The sequence below is a fragment of the Dreissena polymorpha genome, chromosome 5 (genome assembly GCF_020536995.1).
Source record: "Dreissena polymorpha isolate Duluth1 chromosome 5, UMN_Dpol_1.0, whole genome shotgun sequence".
Lineage (NCBI taxonomy): Eukaryota > Metazoa > Mollusca > Bivalvia > Myida > Dreissenidae > Dreissena > Dreissena polymorpha.
The window spans coordinates 58,184,108-58,203,239 of NC_068359.1; the positions used below are offsets into that span (position 1 = coordinate 58,184,108).

The 19,132-nt window shown below is 35.9% G+C and overlaps 1 protein-coding gene across 2 annotated transcripts in view; it reads right to left on the reverse strand.

Annotated features, from left to right (window-relative positions):
- Positions 1 to 19,132, reverse strand: part of LOC127831832 (outer dynein arm-docking complex subunit 2-like) — a 35,023-nt gene that overhangs the window by 4,020 nt on the left and 11,871 nt on the right. For both annotated transcript variants that reach the window (XM_052356904.1, XM_052356905.1), the window contains exons 11-18: positions 17,773 to 17,919; positions 16,596 to 16,805; positions 15,055 to 15,282; positions 13,072 to 13,182; positions 11,465 to 11,680; positions 11,025 to 11,206; positions 10,422 to 10,536; positions 9,243 to 9,431 (exon numbers count right to left, since the gene is read on the reverse strand). In XM_052356904.1, the coding sequence (XP_052212864.1) occupies positions 9,243 to 9,431; positions 10,422 to 10,536; positions 11,025 to 11,206; positions 11,465 to 11,680; positions 13,072 to 13,182; positions 15,055 to 15,282; positions 16,596 to 16,805; positions 17,773 to 17,919 (1,398 nt within the window). The remainder of the gene's footprint in view (positions 1 to 9,242; positions 9,432 to 10,421; positions 10,537 to 11,024; positions 11,207 to 11,464; positions 11,681 to 13,071; positions 13,183 to 15,054; positions 15,283 to 16,595; positions 16,806 to 17,772; positions 17,920 to 19,132) is intronic.

Sequence of the window (19,132 nt, forward strand, 5' to 3'; positions counted from 1 at the left end):
TGACCCCGTGACCTAGTTTTTGACCCGGCAAGGCCCATGTTCGAACTAGGCCTTAAGATCATCTAGATACAACTTCTGACCAAGTTTGGTGAAGATCGGATGAAAACTACTTGAATCAGAGAGCGGACAACATGCTGAATGTTTAAAACGCACTAAGTAACCCCGTTACCTATTTTTTGACCCAGCAAGGCCCATGTTCTAACTTGGCCTACTTATCATCTAGATACAACTTCTGACCAAGTTTGGTGAAGATCCGAAAACTACTTGAATTAGAGAGCAGACAACATGCTGAATGTTTAAAACCCACTAAGTGACCCTGTGATCTAGTTTTTGAACCGGCAAGGTCCATTTTCGAACTTGGCCTAGACATCATCTAGATACAACTTCTGACCAAGATTGATGAAGGTCGGATGAAAACTACTTGAATTAGAGAGCAGCCACTAAATACAGACCGACAGACAGACCGACAGACCGACCGACGATCGACAGACAAGTTCACTCCTGTATACCCCCCTAAACTTCGTTTGTGGTGGTATAATAAACACAATAGTCACAAAGGAGTGTATTAGATATGGGACATGTATGCAATTTTGAAATAGGGAGCAGAAAACAGTCAGTTTCATGTGCATTTGATTCACATTACTTAATGTTGGAAAATGAGCTGATTTTAATCTTGTTTATCTGATTAGTATCAATGCATGAATCCTTGTACACAAAACATTTGCAATTCACTTTGCCATTAAACATCAATTTAACTTTAACGCTACACTTCATACGTAATTATAATTTCTGCCATTAAAAATCAAACCACAGAAAACTATTACTACACTGTAATATGCCGATAAACAACTTCATCAATGTTAAATTTGAATAAATGTATTTTTTAGCATCATTCAGTAAAGAAAAAATAATAAAATAAAAACACCAAACACATTTTGGACTCTAGTGCAAGTTTTTGTAATTCCAAAAGTGTTAAATCAAAACATTCAAATCCTTATGAGTCCATTAGTTAACATGGCACAAAAACTCTCTTTAAGTTAATGTTCAACAAGGGACAAAATTGTCACAAAACCAGGTTTTCATTGTGAAAAAAAAATCTGATAAAGGGAGAAAACTCAAACTGAACTTTTGAAATGACCAAAAAAAATTAACCCCCTTTGTAAGTTTTTTTTTTTTTAAATCTATTTTTAGTCGTGGTGACCTTGACATTGGAGATATTGACGTGATTCTTTCGTGGGACACACCGTCCCATGATGGTGAACAAATGTGCCAAATGATTTTAAAATCTCACAATGAATGACATAGTTATGGCCAGGACAAGCTCATTTATGGCCATTTTTGACCTTTGAACTCAAAGTGTGACCTTGACCTTGGAGATATCGACGTAATTATTTCGCGCGACACACCGTCCAATGATGGTGAACAAATGTGCCAAATGATTTTAAAATCTGACGATGAACGACATAGTTATGGCTCGGACAAGCTCATTTATGGCCATTTTTGACCTTTGAACTCAAATTGTGACCTTGACCTTGAAGATATCGACGTAATTATTTCGCGCGACACACCGTCCAATGATGGTGAACAAATGTGCCAAATGATTTTAAAATCTGACAATGAACGACATAGTTATGGCCCGGACAAGCTTATTCCGCCAGCCCGCCAGCCAGCCAGCCCGCCAGCCAGCCAGCCAGCCCGCCCGCATTCGCCAATCTAATAACCAGTTTTTTCCTTCGGAAAACCTGGTTAAAAATTTTGTTAAACAACAATAAAGAATAGTCTAAGACAAATGTAAGGTAATTATATAACTATTATGGTGCTACATAATGTGAGATTAAATGGTTGTTATAATACAAACAAGTCTTCACTCATTATCAGTTAATTTCTTTTGTAAGATATACTACAGCAAAACCCCATTATTATGCACATTTCCAGTTTCTAACAAACTGAAATGCCAGCAGTTTCAAAAGTGTACCAAAATTTTCAATGCTTTATGCATGTTTAGGGATGACAGAAAATAATTAATGTCAATAAACATCAGCTGATAAAATAAAATATCTATTGCAGTTGGTATGTCAGTCAAATAATTAATAAATCATGCAACAAAATGATTATAATTATAATTGTGTTATAAAACGCCAACAAACAAAGTCAATATTCAATATTGTAATGGCTATATAGATCATCATCTGGCGAAAGAAAAGTTTCAAGGGATTCTTTATTATTAAAAAGACATGGGATGCAATTTGATTGTTGATACAAATGACGTAGGATGAAATTTGATTGTTAAATAGAATAGAAATGGGATGTGATTCAATTGTTAAGTTGCAACCTTGATGGTAGTACGTGCTCACATCATACTTTTCAGTGTGTTCGTTTGTTTGTTGTTGTTGTTGTAGTTTTTTTCTTTTGTGTTTGTGTAAGTTTTTTTTAATCACTATAGTAAAATAAAAGTCACTGACAAACAAAAAGAAATATTCATTATTATTATGGTGAGCACACTATTGAGATTTCGCTGTATTACCTTGTTTGTTGTTTTCCCATACTATAACACATACAAAACACAATATACAATACCAACAGGTGGCACAACACAAAAAACTACTCCTACATAGTACATATGAGCAGCGTTGTGGGAAAATGGGTCTTATGCCGTATGAAGCCAGTTAAACTAAATACCAGCCTGCGCATTCCCACAGTCTGGTCTGGAGCTTCTTTTTCCACTAATGAGACCACCTACCATGCAAAATTTTAACCCATTTATGCCTAGCGTCTAGAAAAAGGCTTTGCAAACAGCGTAGACCCAGATGAGATGCCACAAGATGCGGCGTCTCATCAGGGTCTACGCTGTTTGCTTAAAGGAATTTCTGTAAGAAATATTCTTAATATATAAATAAATATACTAGACATCCCTAATTTTGGAAATAAATTAATCCAATTTAGAAGAATGGGAGAGTCCACTAGGCATAAATGGATTAACAGACAGCTAGGGTAGCTCCTTACCAGACTGCACAAATGCTGGCTGAATATGGCATAAGACCCATTTTCCCATGACACTGCGTTTTATAACAAATATAACATTAAATTGTTACAACCGATGCATATTTCACACACATATTAACATTTTTTCATGTATCCAATTTAGCTATTACTTTTACTTTACTTTTGATTTAACCCTTCACCACTTGGACACACATTTTGATGCAGTTGTGGTCCCTTCGAAAGTTAAATTTAATTAAATAAGTTTCTTACTAGATTCAAGTTTTAAAGACTTCATTTCCAACCCTCAGATACTGATAAGCAGCAAACAGCATAAAACCTGAACAGACTGCGAGTTACTCGCTGGCTGTTCTCGTTTTATGCGGTTTGCACATAGCCATTTTCACTTTGCTTCTGAGTGGGAAAGAGTTAAACAAGTAACCAAGAATGCACCACTTTACAGATAAAATGTGACACTGTACGACTGAAATAAAAACACAAAAAGTTTTCTTTCAAAGATCATATGATGGTTTCAAGACTTCAAATTCAAGAGAAAGGGCATTTTCTAGAACAAAACACATGTGATCATTCTGTCAAGCTTAAACTGAAATCATATGATATTGCACAAAAACTTTAGAGCAAAACAAATTACCATAAACTAATACCCAAAACTATATTTAAAATTGCCGCATCAGCAGTTTTGATTTACAGGTAAGATAGTGTCTTATGTAGCCAAGGTTAAATACCAATAAAACTTAAACACACTCGTGGTTCTTACAGGACATTGTGTCCCTTCAGGTGTGACAGGATTAATGTATAAAATAACATAAATGAATGGACAAAAAAAGAATCATGTGCTTCCTATATATTGTGATCACATGATATCTCAAAGCTAAAACACAGGTGTATCATTTAAGATCTTACAAAAATTTTCAGTTCTTAAAGAAGCTATAACACTTAGAAGATTATATACATTTTTTGTATTAAACTTAAAGAAAACAAGAGCTGTCTCCATTGGAAGACATATGCCCCCGAAATATGCTTTTGCGAAACGTAAACGCAGATTTCGAAACCTAAACGCGGACCCTAAGTTCAAGGTCAAGGTCAAAGGGGTCAAAATTTGTGTGCGTATGGAAAGACCTTGTCCAAATACACATGCAGACCAAATATGAAGGTTACATCTGAAGCAAAATAGAAGTTATGAGCATTTTTCGAAACCTAAACGCAAAAGTGTGACGGACAGACGGACAGTGCGATCACTATAGTATATGCCCACCTTCGGGGGCATAAAAAGACAAGCTCAACTACAAATGACAATCTCAACTTTAACCCTTTGCATGCTGGGAAATTTGTCATCTGCTAAAAAGTCGTCTGCTAAATTTATAAAATTAGCATTTTCTTCTATTTTTGTTCAAAGAATACTATCAGAATAGCAAACAGTTTGGATCCTGATGAGACGCCACGTTCTGTGGCGTCTCATCTGGATCCAAACTGTTTGCAAAGGGCTTTAAAATTTGGTTCCAGCTCTGAAAGGGTTAAATATAAAAAATACTTATCACTGACACGCCTTCACTTCTATTTCCTAAACAAAAAGACTTGGTATTTGAAACTATTTAAATTTCTGTTTTATAGGGAAGTAATAGGTCATCATTTTGTGCATCCCTGGAAGAATCTATGAGTTATTTGATACAATGTAAAGCGTAAATGCAAACACTGGAGGTAGGGTTTGAGATATAAACTGTTGAAGATCTATATGCTAAGATTTTTTTCTCAAAAACAGTAGTTAAACACTAAACAGAACATGTCAATTGTTCACATTGTATTTCCTGGATTCAAATACTCACATTTTGAGACTGACTGGTAGCTACCATATATATCTGATATTTATGTTAATGAATTTTACACCAAAATTGATGCCGATGTAAAAAAGGGTTGGGGCTGGGATCCCCATGCAATAGAAATTTTCGCTTGGTATGTTGTTGATGGATTTTGGAAGGTATTTAACACCTAAATCTCTAAATCTATTTAGAAGTTTAGCGTAAAATCAAAGATAATGCAAGTTGTTTTCATTCATGCAAGCAAAATGGGTTTAAGTCGTCTTTGCACAAATGCACACATGTCAATTTGGCTTTTAAAACGCTGAAATTTTGTAAGAACAATTTCACATTTGGAATCATTCTAATTGTAACTGAAAACAAATAATTAATTTTATACCTACATCATTTTGTCTTAATCAGTAAACAAATAACTTGTAATAATCACATGCTTGTCCCATATAGTGTCAGGCAGCAATCTACTTTGGTGTAAATCAGAAGAAATGATGACTCCAAGAAGCTAGCTAGGCATGATTACCTGCAGCTCTATATGGCAGAACGGGTAGATAAAAAAGCAATGAAAACAAGCAAATTAATTGAATTGATATCCCCCGCCATTATACTTCTGGACACAAGATATGGCTCCGGACACACAAAAAAACATTTTTTTCAAAATACAAAGGGCCATAACTCTGTTATTATTCGATGGTGTACAATGCCATTTGGTGTGCATCATCCTCTTATCCATATATATACTCATACCAAGTTTCAATGAAATCTGCCAAAGCACTTCCAAGATATGGCTGCGGACACAAAAGTGCAGGACGGACAACGCCTAAACAATATCCCTCCGCCTATGGCGGGGGATTACAAGGCAAACATTGAGCAAAAATGTATGAGTAGTCAGATCTAGGGCATTTATCTTTCAGTGCTTTGCTATCCTGATAGTATTCTTTGAAAAAAAATGAAGAAAATGCTAATTTTAGAAATTCAGCAGACAACATTTTAGCAGACGACAAATTCCCAGCATGCAAAGGGTTAAAATGATTGAATGAACTATGGCCAACAGAATGATTTCAATACAACAGAAAAAGCAACTACAGTGTATGTAAGTAGGGCAAATTAAATTAGTATGTTTATATACTTAAATTTTCATGCAAAACATTTCTAATGTTTGAGTTCATACGAGGAAAGTAATGTCCTACTGCTGATGATGGGACGATAATGAAAATGATATGGTTATTATTATTGTTGTTACGATTACGATTACATGTATTACTATTCATGTTATTTATATTATTAAAATAAATATTAGTACTCTATATTTTCATTGTTAATACAAAAGGTTGGTTATCAAATGAGAAAAAGAAAAGGTTTCTATTATAATAATAATACAGTTCTCAGTATATTAGCTAAATGTTTATGATCAGCAATCAGGGAATGGAATGCACCAGTCTTTGTTTGAAGGTCTGCATTTGAAGTACACACAGAATAGATTGAATTGGCAGCATGGTAGTTTACCATTGCAGAGAGTGATTAACATTCTAGAACATAGTTCCAGCACATGGTGCAGGGTATACATCCAAGTTTACCTCACCATTGGTAATATCAACGCAACGAAATGTGTATAACTGATGCCTTCAGTGCGAGAATATGAATTATAATGTGCATTCAGCATGGGCTTAGCATTTTTTGTGCTGACTGATTATAAATAAGACTATTCTTCGGAAGAAAAATTAATTTAATCATTGAAGCGTTTTGTAAATTTAAATGTTTAGTCTTCCCATTATTTAAACATCTTAAGATCCATCACAAAAAATGGGACGTCTTATCTGAAACGGTGTACAAGGGGCAAACAAACAGTTACATGCAATATTACAGATACTTCTGTCTACAATAACTGGTCCCACTAGTCCTGACAATGAAAATTCCAGCAGTTGGACCACAGATACCAAATAAGGAACTAGCAAACGGGACTGTCAGTCTTTAACACTGTTAAAGGAAACCAATTTAAACATGTCAACATTCAACTATATACAATGCTTGGTTTAATAATTTATTTTCAGAAACATAACTGACAATCAATCCTGCTTTTGTCCTTTAAGCAAATCTGATCCAGTTTATTCTGGGAAAGTATTATGGTGTCATTTGATAACTGTTCACGACAAAGCATTAATATTTTGTTAAATTGTCAATCAGTTGTTTATAAACAAAGACCATTTGCCATCTCATTGAATGCTTGTAACTTAAACTTTTCATCAATAAATTCTAACGAACCCCCCCCCCCCCACAGATCCTAGTTTTATAAACCTAACTTTTTTCATGCAATTGCCCTAAAAACAGAATAATTTGTTATGGCCTAAGCAAATGCAAACAATGAAGTAAAAATTTCAACAAGTTAACCCAAACCACAGTTAGAGGACAGATGCTTATGACAGTTGAAAATACTGGGTTACATGACAGTGACAGTAAAATTGTACTTGATCTCTTTGCAAAGTTTTCTTCCTTGTTTCACAAATTTCGTATGTTTCAACAGACTCCAGTCATCACATCGACAACCACAACCATTGAGTATTGAATTAATTCTTTCCCTGTCAGTTTCAATTTGTATTGAAAACGAATAATTTCATAGACGAAAGTCTTGTACAACAATACAAGATCACAATCTAAACCACTATTTATCTAAAACAAGAGATGTGTTTGTCAGAAACACAATGCCCCCTTCTACGCCGCTTTGAAGCCATAAATTTGACCTTTGACCTTGAAGGATGACCTTGACCTTTCACCACTCGAAATGTGAGTTCCATGAGATACACATGCATGCCAAATATCAAGTTGCTATCTTCAATATCTTCAATATTGCAAAAGTTATGGGCAATGTTAAAGTTTTCGGACTGACGCACAGACTGAAAGACAGATGGACTGACGGACAGTTCAACTGCTATATGCCACCATACCGGGAGCATAAAAACATCAGGAAGATAAAAACAGTTCATATAACATAGGATTAATTCATTATTGATAAAGAAAAAATATGATAAGATCAGGATAACTTGATAAGCGGCTATATTGATGGTTGTTTGCAAATGCATTTGTTTGAAAATAAAATGATAAATCTTGTAACATAAATGAATATAATGATGATTATAAAGGCTTTCAGCATGAGAGGAATGTGGAAGGAAACAATTGGTGTAACTGATGAAGAGAAAATTCAAACAAAACAACACAAAATTAACCTAACTTAAATACAACTTCTTGTCTAAACTTTCATGTGGGCTCATTTTAATTCTTTCTAATCACCTTATTATTTGGTAGATTTTGAAACCAAAGACATGATTTAAAAGTATTTTAATTGCCTACAATTCATACTTTCATACCCCGGCTTTATGATCAATACAAAGGGCCATATTACAAGCCAGAACCATAGGACAGAGCTCAATTATCCGAATACTCTATTGTTAGGGTGTCAGCTATCATCTGAGGCTTATTGATAATACAAACTTTTTTTTATTGATTATTGATCAGTGGTGGATATTAGCATGTATGCAAGTGGTAATTGGTTATGATATTATTTTCAACTATGGTAATGGGCTTAATAAGTGCTGATAAAGCAACTAAATGAGCTGCACTCTGTGAAAAAGGGGTTTAATGCATGTCCGTTAAGTGTCATCCCAGATTAGCCTGCGCAGTCCCCACAGGCTAATCAGGGACGACACTTTCCACCTTAACTTTATTTTTGCTAAGAAGAGACTTTCTTGAAATGAAAGTGCTTTTTTCTTCTTATTTTTTCCGTACGTTTTCCAACTCAATTGTTAACAATAAGCTTTCTTTTCTTTTCTCATGTATGCAAAAAACTACTAGCACTTTCATGCTAAACATACCTTAGAAACAGGAAGTTTTAGTACCCATGTTTTTCATTTAACCCTTAAAGCGCTGGAGCCGAATTTTAAAGGCCTTTGCAAACAGTTTGGATCCAGATGAGACGCCACAGAACGTGGCGTCTCATCTGGATCCAAACTGTTTGCTATTCTGATAGTATTCTTTGAAAAAAAATGAAGAAAATGCTTATTTTAGAAATTCAGCAGACGACATTTTAGCAGAAGACAAATTACCCAGCATGCAAAGGGTTAATAAAAAAAAAGATGAAACTTGATAAAGTTTTTCTTGGTTACATGTCTTTGTCAAAATTGTGTCATAACAAAAATGAATATTAAAAGTTCACCATCAAACTATAAAATATATGAAACCTTTCCATTCCAAATACAACAGCTTCAATTACAACCATGAATCTAAACACACTACACAATACGTTTACAAATTTAACAAAACATATAGAAATATAAAACTGTATAGAGACCAACAGAGAAAGTATAAAAATAAAAGCCATCTATGATAAAGACTACAAACAAAAGGCTTGAAGGGCAACGCAACAAAATACATTAAACTTACTGTGTTTGTTAATCGTGCTAGCATGGGAACCACCCCATGGTCTGTTATGACGGCGAGGTTTTCTTCGTCTTTGGCGATATTAGCGATGGCAGCACACACACTTGCAAGGACCTCTTTGTGTTCAGATTTCAGGAGACTGACTATCAGTTCTAGACCGCCCACAAATGATCGTACCATCTCTCCTGCATCCTGGAAAACAAGCAAGCGTTTGAGTCACGATCTTGGAATATATGGGGGTTGAATGCTTGAAAGTAAAGTGTCTTCCCAGATTACCCTCTGCAGTTTGTACACGCTAAGAATCTTCCTTTAAACGAAAAATACCATAAAAGCATGAATTCACTAAATGCAAATGCATCAAATGCATCAAAATTGTTTTAAAATAAAAATAAGCCTAGCTCAGGGAAAACAAAACTTGATGCAAATGCATCAAGTTTTGTTTTCCCTGAGCTAGGCTTATTTTTATTTTAAAACAATTTTGATAGAATTTTTTTAAGTACACAACTATTGATTTTATTGGTCTCTTTTTAATCTTTCATATTTACATAAATGGATTTTAATTCTTTGGATCCTAAATGAAAAAAAACCACTAGAATTTTTAACATTGGAATTGAATAGAACCCAAAGAACATATTGAAATATATGTGAAAATGATATATATTTATCATAAAGCAAGGGACATAACTTGATAATAATGTCAAATTAATCTGCCTGTGCTTAAAGGACCTTCTTGAAGTTTGACAATTTGACAGCATCATGTTTTTTAAGAAAAAAGTTCAGTACATATACAGGTCTTTAACAAAATAGAGTCGTTTTAAACTGAACAAGAGATTGCCAAGCAATATAGTCCCCTACCGGTGAAACTTCAACATTGTCAGTATTTTTTTTATATATGTGTTGCCATAGCAATCAGAATTCTTGACGTAGGAACAAAATGAAATGACGTGCATAATCTCCATATTGCCATCTATCCATGTTTCAAGTTTCATGAAAAATTATGAAGAACTTTCAAAGTTATCGCTGGATCCAGAAAAGAGTGACAGACAAACTGACTGACTGACTGGCTGACAGACTGACTGACAGACAGAGCGCAAACCACAAGTCCCCTCCGGTGTCACTGGTAGGGGACAATAAAAAACAATAAAGTCACTGATGAAGAATCTTATCCCTGAATGTTCATACTTTTGCGTTCTCTATGCATGGACATATAGCCCAAGCAGCGCTGGCCTGCACGTCTGGGTTCTGATTTTTCAGGAGGGACCATAGCAACCGCACACCATCAAGACGATCAATTATGCTGAAATAAGAAATATACCATACAATTTCAAACCCATTGAAAATTAAAATCTATTTTGTTATCGAGTATTGAAATTTGTTTTCTAAGTAGAACGATTACTTGATGTCTTAAGATATCTTGAGTATGGTCCCATTGTGTGGATTGAATATGTGATCATGTTTGCTGTTGCAAAATCAAAAGATTTGTTTACAAAACTGAAATGTATAAACAGTTGCTTTTAATTGAAATTGATAAATCTTTGCTGTCTTTAAATTGAGACTGAGTTATTTTTAATCACATCTGGTTTGGAACAATCATCAATTTTTAGTCCTGAGGGCTTCACCAACTTAGCTGTCTGTCTGTCTCTTGAAAGGCTAACTTACACCATATTCTCCAGCTGCCTAACCCTTGAAAGGCTAACTTACACCATATTCTCCAGCTGCCTAACCCTTGAAAGGCTAACTTTCACCATATTCTCCAGCTGCCTAACCCTTGAAAGGCTAACTTACACCATGTTCTCCTGCTCCTCTGCACACTGCCCTACTGCTTTGGTCACATTCACCAGCAGGGCCTGGTTGGTTCCAGTTAGTAAATTCACCAGTGGAGAGATTCCACCAGCCTTACGGATCTGGTTTCGGTTTGGCATCTCTTTTGCTAATTCTCCAAGCGCACCCACAACATTGACTAACACCTGGAGACAAATCATTGAATTTTTGTAAATCATAATAATAACAATATACTAGTAATAATATTGATAATAAAAGAAAAAAACAAACAAAAAAACCCAGCAACAACAAAAATAATAATAATTATTACTATAATTAGTTTTTTTCTGTTGTATTATTTGTAATGCTTTTTTCATAATCATTATCGTTATTACAAATTATCTTCCAATGTCTGGACAAATCTGGCATTAGTTCATTCCGCGCTAAGTCAATCCAGTTCTCACCTCTTCTGGCTGGTCGTTCAACAGCACCACAAGGAGGTCAATGGTCTTGAGCTCCTGGAACCGCTGCACGTTCTCCGTGGTGATGGCGCACTTCCAGATGGCGCCAGTGGCGGCTGCCAGCAGCTCCTTGTTGTCATTCTTCTGCAGCAGCAACACCAGCGGGTCCAGCCCACCAAACTGACGCACCAGGTCTCGAGTTTCCTTCTCCTCGGCACACTGGAGTATACAGCGCAGTTATATGAGTGACGTTCTGAGAAAACTGGGCATAATGCATGTGCGTAACGTGTCGTCCCAGATTAGCACAGTATAATAAGGGACAAAATTTTCGGCTTTTATGACATTTTTTGTTTAAATGAAGTCTCTTCTTAGCAAAAATCCAATTTAGGCGGAAAGTGTTGTCCCTGATTAGCCTGTGCGGACGGCACAGGCTAATCTGGGACGACACTTTACGCACATGCATTATGCCCAGTTTTATCAGAACAAGACACATGTTTGTAGCAATCTTAGCAGTTCAATAATTGAGTTGTTTTTTTTTAATTGAGTCTTACTCTGGAGAATTTTGCTTAACCCTTTGCATGCTGGGAAATTTGTCGTCTGCTAAAATGTTGTCTGCTGAATTTCTAAAATTAGCATTTTCTTCGATTTTTTTTCAAAGAATACTATCAGAATAGCAAACAGTTTGGATCCAGATGAGACACCACATTATGTGGTGTCTCATCTGAATCCAAACTGTTTGCAAAGGCCTTCAAAACTCGGTTCCCGCACTGAAAGGGTTAATGCACACGCATAATTTCCCAGATTAGGCTTAGCTGTCTGCACAGGCTTATCTAAGGCATTTCTTTCTGCCTAAACAGGATTTTTGCTAAGAACAGACTTTCTCTCAGTGAAAACTATCATAAAAGCCGAGTGTGTCGTTTCTGATTAACCTGTGCGGAATGCACTGGCTAGTCTTGGACGACACTTCATGCAAATGCATTAAGCCCTGTTGAACAGATTGAACCTCTCAGATTGCTTTACCCACTTTGATTTACAGTGGGCTCGGAACATTTTCTTAGCCTCAAGTATTAAAAGAACATTTTGACTTTCAAGTCAACACTAATTTTTTTTTTAATTAATGTTGACATTTCACCGTCCTTAGTGTCGCTGTCTTCTTACGAAAAAATGTACAGGAAAAAGAAAATGCTGCTTAAGGGTTAAGTGATCAGAAAATATAATGTTCGGTAGAGGCATTATGTTGGTAATCAAAAAATGTGTTGCTAGTTGATCAGAAAATGTGTTGCTATGTAAATAGACAATGTGTTGCTAGGTAACAATTTGTTAATAGGAGATCTAACAATATGTTACTAGATGATGAGACAATGTGTTACTAGGTGATCTGAGACAATACATGTATGCTGCCAGAATATCAGACACTTTGTTGCTAGGTGATAAAAATGTATTGCTAGCATGTCGTACAATGTATTGCAAGGTGATTTGACAATGTACTGCAAGATCAAACAATATGTTGCTAGGTGATCAGATAATATGTTGCTAGGCAATCAGACAATATGTTGCTAAATGATCAGACAATGTGATCATCCAACATGTAAAACTGCAATTCAGTTTACCTTAAATATAGCTGCAGCGCAGTGCATCTGCAGTTCAGGATCTGCAGATTTGAGATTCTTCACCAGGTCTTCAATCATTCCCTCTGTGCGAATGGCGAGACAATAACTTGGCTGAAAAAAAATGGATACATATCAACTTAATTAAAAAATAAAAATTCCATCCTTATGCAAAATATTGTATCAGAAAAATGTGGAAAATAGAGATATTTGAAATCTTATCTTAAAAAAATAAAACTAAATAAAAATACATAGTTTAAATTTTCCGTACTTTTTTCCATGTTTTCAGCTATGTAACCTCTAAGTGTCAGGCTGACACAAACATTTAGTTAACTTTAACCCTGTGCTGATATTAATTAAGCTCTTCAGTGAAACATTATTTTCAGTTGTTCTCATGTTTACATTTTGAGATTCAATCTCCTGTTTGAAATCCAATCTTTTCTACTAACACAATGATACAATTGTACACTTAAGAAAATTATAATCTATTAGACACAAGAGTTATCAATTGATTTATAATGGTCGCGTACTTCCATGCTGTTTACACTGTAGCTGGTGTGCAACCTATGTTAACAAATTTATCAACAGCATCACAGCTTCATCATTCTTCAAAGGGATGCAGCACTGCCCAGATAATTGTTTTTGAAATGCAATTTTAACCAAATTTTAACCCTCACCTTCACTTTTGTTGTTATTTTGTGTTTGTGTAAGTAAACTTCATTGTGATTTTCTTTTTTACTTGGTTCCTTACTTTTCAGTGTATATTATATAATATTTATTTCTTACATAATATATATGTTGATATTGGATGTCATACTATACTTCCTGCTTGAATAATATGGCATGTCAAGTTGATATATAATTATCCATATTCTCAGGACGTTGTTATTCGTCCAACTTGTTAATTATTTGTGGACATTGTTGTTCCTCCAACTTTTTGGGACTATTTTGCTCATTTGTAATGTTTTCTTTTCAATAACTGCTTTCTCAGTAGACGATTAATAAATGCCAGTTGGCGCTTCTGCCCCAGCTCTTTTCAGTCCATTTATTATTGTCAAGTTCTTTTGTCCCACAAATATACAAGGAAAGGGGAGAGCAAAAATATATATTTTATTATTTTAAGCAATAATGTTCAAGCTTTCCCTAAGGATTACGATGAAAACAGGCCACGGCTTTTTAAAATAATTTCAGAAATATAACCTGTACCTTTGATATATAGCATCAGTTTACTCTTACTTGGGGAAAAAGTTTTTAAGAAAATTTTGTATTGGTGAAATAATTTTGTTAACCAGTAAATTCCAAACAAAAACATATAACCGTAAGATCTATATTACAATTTCAAAACTCGTATTTTCTATTGTAATGAATAATCTCTATAACTTAACATCGAAAATCAAAGAATGAATTGGTAATTTTTGGACTTGATTTGTGGAAAATAACTTGTTGCAATTAGGAATATGACCCAATAATGGCCATGGAGGCTGTGGGCTAACCTCAAGTGCACACTCCTGTAGTGTTCAGAACATTTAGTTTGCTTTAACCCTGGGCTGATATTTATTAAGCTCCATAGGAAAATCTTAACTTAAAACAAGAGCTGCATTTGTGAAACACAATGCCCACTACTGAGCTTTGAAGCTGCACGGCAGCTATTTTAAAAACAAGGTTATATTTTAAATGTAAAGGTCACAGTGACCTTGACCTTTGACCTAATGACCTTAAACCATGTTTGATTGAAGATTTCAATGAGATGTGAAATTTAAAGAACGTAGACCCAAGAGTTTTCATTTTATGAGCAAGGTTAAAGTTTTGGGACAGAAAGACAGACAAACATGCCAAAAACAATATATCCCCGATCATTTGATCTGGTGGCATAAAAAGCACAGATTAGGGATAAACAATCTTTTTGCCATTTAAACTATAACCAAATAACTATTAAGAAATCAGCCCCCCCTCCCCCCCAAAAAAGCTCTGCAGCCATGGGCTTACCTCTGAAGCACACTCCTGCAGGGTCCCAACAACAGGTATGAGCATGTCCTCATGTGTGGACTTGAGGAGTTTTGCCAGCAGGGGTATGGCGCCTGCCTTACGCATGGCCTCCTTGTTCTTCTTGCTCTTGCTGCAGCTCCACAGAGCCTGCGCACCGCACCGCGCTACCTGCACGTCCTTCTCCATCTCTGAGGTCTGCTGACCTGTGGCGCAGTCCAGTAGACCCACCTGGACAAGAAGAGTGGATGAAATGGTTATAGGGAATTAGGGCTAGCATGAAATGCAATAGTTGTGGTTTGCAGTTACATTTTTTGTAAACATTTAATAATATTGTGCTTCCTCATATTTGAACTACAAATAAACATAAACAAGAGCTGTCACCATAGGATGACTTATGCCCCTATAAATGCTTGAAAGAAGTTATGAGCTTTTTTCGAAACCTAAACGCAGATTTTGAAACCTAAACGCCGACCCTAAGTTCAATGTCAAGGTCACAATGGTCAAAATGTGTGTGGGTATGGAAAGGCCTTGTCCATATACACATGCATACCAAATATGAAGGTTATATCTCAAGGGATATAGAAGAAATGAGCATTTTTCAAAACCTAAACACAGATTTTGAAACCTAAATGCGGACCCTAAGTTCAAGGTCAAGGTCACAGGGGTCAAAATTTGTGTGCGTTTAAAAAGGCCTTGTCCATATACACAAGCATGTCAAATATGTAAGTTATATCTCAAGGGACATAGAAGTTATGAGCATTTTTCGAAACCTAAATGCAGATTTTGAAACCTTAACGGAGACCCTAAGTTCAATGTCAAGGTCACAGGGGTCAAATTTTGTGTGCATATGGAAAGGCCTTGTCCATTTACACATGCATACCAAATATGAAGGTTATATCTCAAGGGACATAAAAGTTATGAGCATTTTTCGAAACCTCAACGCAAAGTCGGAAAGACAGACAGACGGACAGACAGACAGACGGACAATCCGATCACTATATGCCCCCTTTTCTTCAAAAGGGGGCATAAAAAGTCTGTAATAGCTGTTTTGCTTACTCACAACAGATAGTGATTACTTAAATTTAACATGGTACATGTAGTTTTCATTATCAAAGTTATATAAGAAGTTCAGTTTTCTGTCAATGATGGCTTTATAACATGACACAATAAATACTACAATAAATATCAAGCATAAGCAGTGATTTAAAGTGCTAGGGCATCAAACTGCTGTATGATAAACTCAATAAACCAAATGAGTTTATTTAAAAAAAATTGACTTATTTGTTGGAATTAGTGTTGTCCAAGATTAGTCCTCACATCGCAGCCTATCAGTGCCGACACATGCTGCCTTAAGTGGATCTTCACTTAGAAGAGAGTTGTCCCTGATTGATTAGCCTGTGCTGACTACACAGGCTAATCTTGGGTGACACTTTATGCACATGCATTAAGCCCAGTTTTCACAGAATAAGGCTCATGTGATACACAAACTTCAGCCTTATCAAAAAATAGTTAACCCATCTCACAGTCAAACCATCCCGTACCAGTTTTTTGATGCCTCCATGATGTCTAACGGTCCTTCGTGCCCGTCTAAACTTGGCCACGTTGGCGATGGTCTCGGCCGCAAGACACTTGAGATCCTTGTCAGCCTCACGCAAGATCTTCACCATCGTCTGTAGACCACCCAGGTCTGCTATGGCGCGGCGGATTTGGGTGTTACGGGATATCTCCTTAAGAATCTTCAGGGATCCAATCTGAAGATGACAACAATTTACATTGGGTATTGTCTCAATGTGTAAGCCTATATGAAATTTAATAGTTTTGGAGGGGATTTGTGCTTTTCATTTTCTAATTCAGTCACAACCCAAACAGTAACCAAACTTTTGGAGTGAAAATTTTCAGCTATATTGCTTTATTTTCAAGTAAAAAAATATCGCAAACGTCACATTAAATAACATTTTTTAACTGGAAAATAAAAAATTTATTGACAAGTGGTGTATTCAACATAAAATACAAGACATTAAGCATTAAAACTTCAACAATTATGGTGCCTGGGTCAGTATTTATATAACTCTTGTTATTCAGTTCTGCTTAAGTAAAAATACAGATCAAAGTTTCTACACAAAGTTCACTGTTTTCAGATTTCACAGCACTGACAGGGTTAAATTTTAGTAAGAATTACCTGACAACGTCCCAGCAGTCCTACCTAATAACTTATTTTACTTGAAAGTTTGCACTTATTTTTTTAATTAAAGCTGCAATTACCAGCTATTTGGTTATTTACTGAAAACTGTTTTTTCAGTTTGGTGTGGGAGGCCAGAGTACCTGGTTGAAATCCCACCTGTCAGGTATTGTGACAACCAAATGCTTGTAAACTCACTTGCTTCAGGGAGCAGGGATTGAACCCAGGTTGCCTTGGTGAGAAGCAATTGACCAACCACTGAGCTCACCGGACAGCCATTTGTCCATAAGAACATGAAAACACAATTCAGTAGAAGACTTTGTAATGATTTTTTTTTTTCATTTTTTTTTTTTTATTTGGGTAACATTGCACTTTGTTTAACCAGATCTACTTATCTACTTTCATTATGGAGCTGGATGGTTCCCGGCGCTTAGATAATTTCTGGATAAGATAACCCACTTTGAAAAGGTGTAGCTAATAGATAGCGGGATAGCAGGTCAGTATTTATGACATTAAAACGTCCCCTTGACCACACCAACCTTGCACTTAATTTCCTCCGTATCAAGCAGGTTGATGAGCACTTCAAGGCCCCCCACGTCCCTGATGGCCAGCTGGCAAGTCTCCTGGGCCAGGTTGAAGTCGCGCATCGAGCACAGCGCTATGATGGTAGCAGTCTGGTTGCCTCCCTTCAGAAAAACAATGAATGACACCTCTTGAGAAATATGAAAGAAAAATATTTTCACATAAATTCCTCCATTAAGAAATACGTCAAATCATCTCCCAGTAGAAAAGTAAAGAATTGCCTCACTTAAACAAAATCAGGAGTTAAAAAGTTAAAACAAGAGCTGTCACCATAGGATGACTTATGCCCCCTATAGACGCTTGATAGAAGTTATGAGATTTTTTCGAAACCTAAACGCAGATTTTGAAACCTAAACGCTGACCTTAAGTTCAAGGTCAAGGTCACAAGGGTCAAAATTTGTGTGCGTATGGAAAGGCCTTGTCCATATACACATGCATGCCAAATATGAAATTGCTATCAGAAGCGACACAGAAGTTATGAGCATTTTTCGAAACCTAAACGCAAAGTGTGACGGACAGACGGACGGACAGTCCGATCACTATATGCCCTCCTTCGGGGGCATAAAAATATGATGAATTACCTTTTTGAATCTGAAGTATTATTTTCCTTTAAAACAAGAACAATTACAAATAATAGTAACCTCCCTTTAAAGATAGATATGACAATTTTGCTATTAATTAACTGACTGTATATGTGGCTCATTTTCTAAAGGCAACGATCAAAATCAAGTATGCCTTTTTCTGCTCTAATAAGGGGTGGAACATAATATTCCCCAATTTGTTTACCTCTAAAAGGCCGCTAAAATTTGGGGTCGCTCCTTAGATTTTCTGGGAATACTCACAAGACTCCAATGTTGGGAAATCATGGCCTAAAACCGTCTCTACATTGAGATACTTATAAGTGCGCAGAAAAGTAAATATTACATTCGCACCAAGTGCCTTCAAACATCCATAATTAAATGTCTGTCTAAAAAAAGTATTCTGTGGAACATCATATTTATTTTTATAAAAATTATTGCCAGTTTATACATATTAGAATCTACCAGTGTGTCCACCCTTGCTCACTCTCATCATCATTCATTCTTGTGTATAGAATATTTTCTAGTTGCAGACATCATATCCACTAGGCCATGGCCACCTTCATTTTCTCAGGAAGCCTTGTTTTATGGAAAATGTTTTTTATGCATGTGAGTTAAGATTTTGCAAGGCTTACAGGGCCAAAACACCAACTTTGGGGAAAAGGACACAGCCTTTTTTTAAGGGGGGGGGGGGGGGGGGGGGGGAAAAATACTGAGGTAGATTGGAAATTTAGAGGTA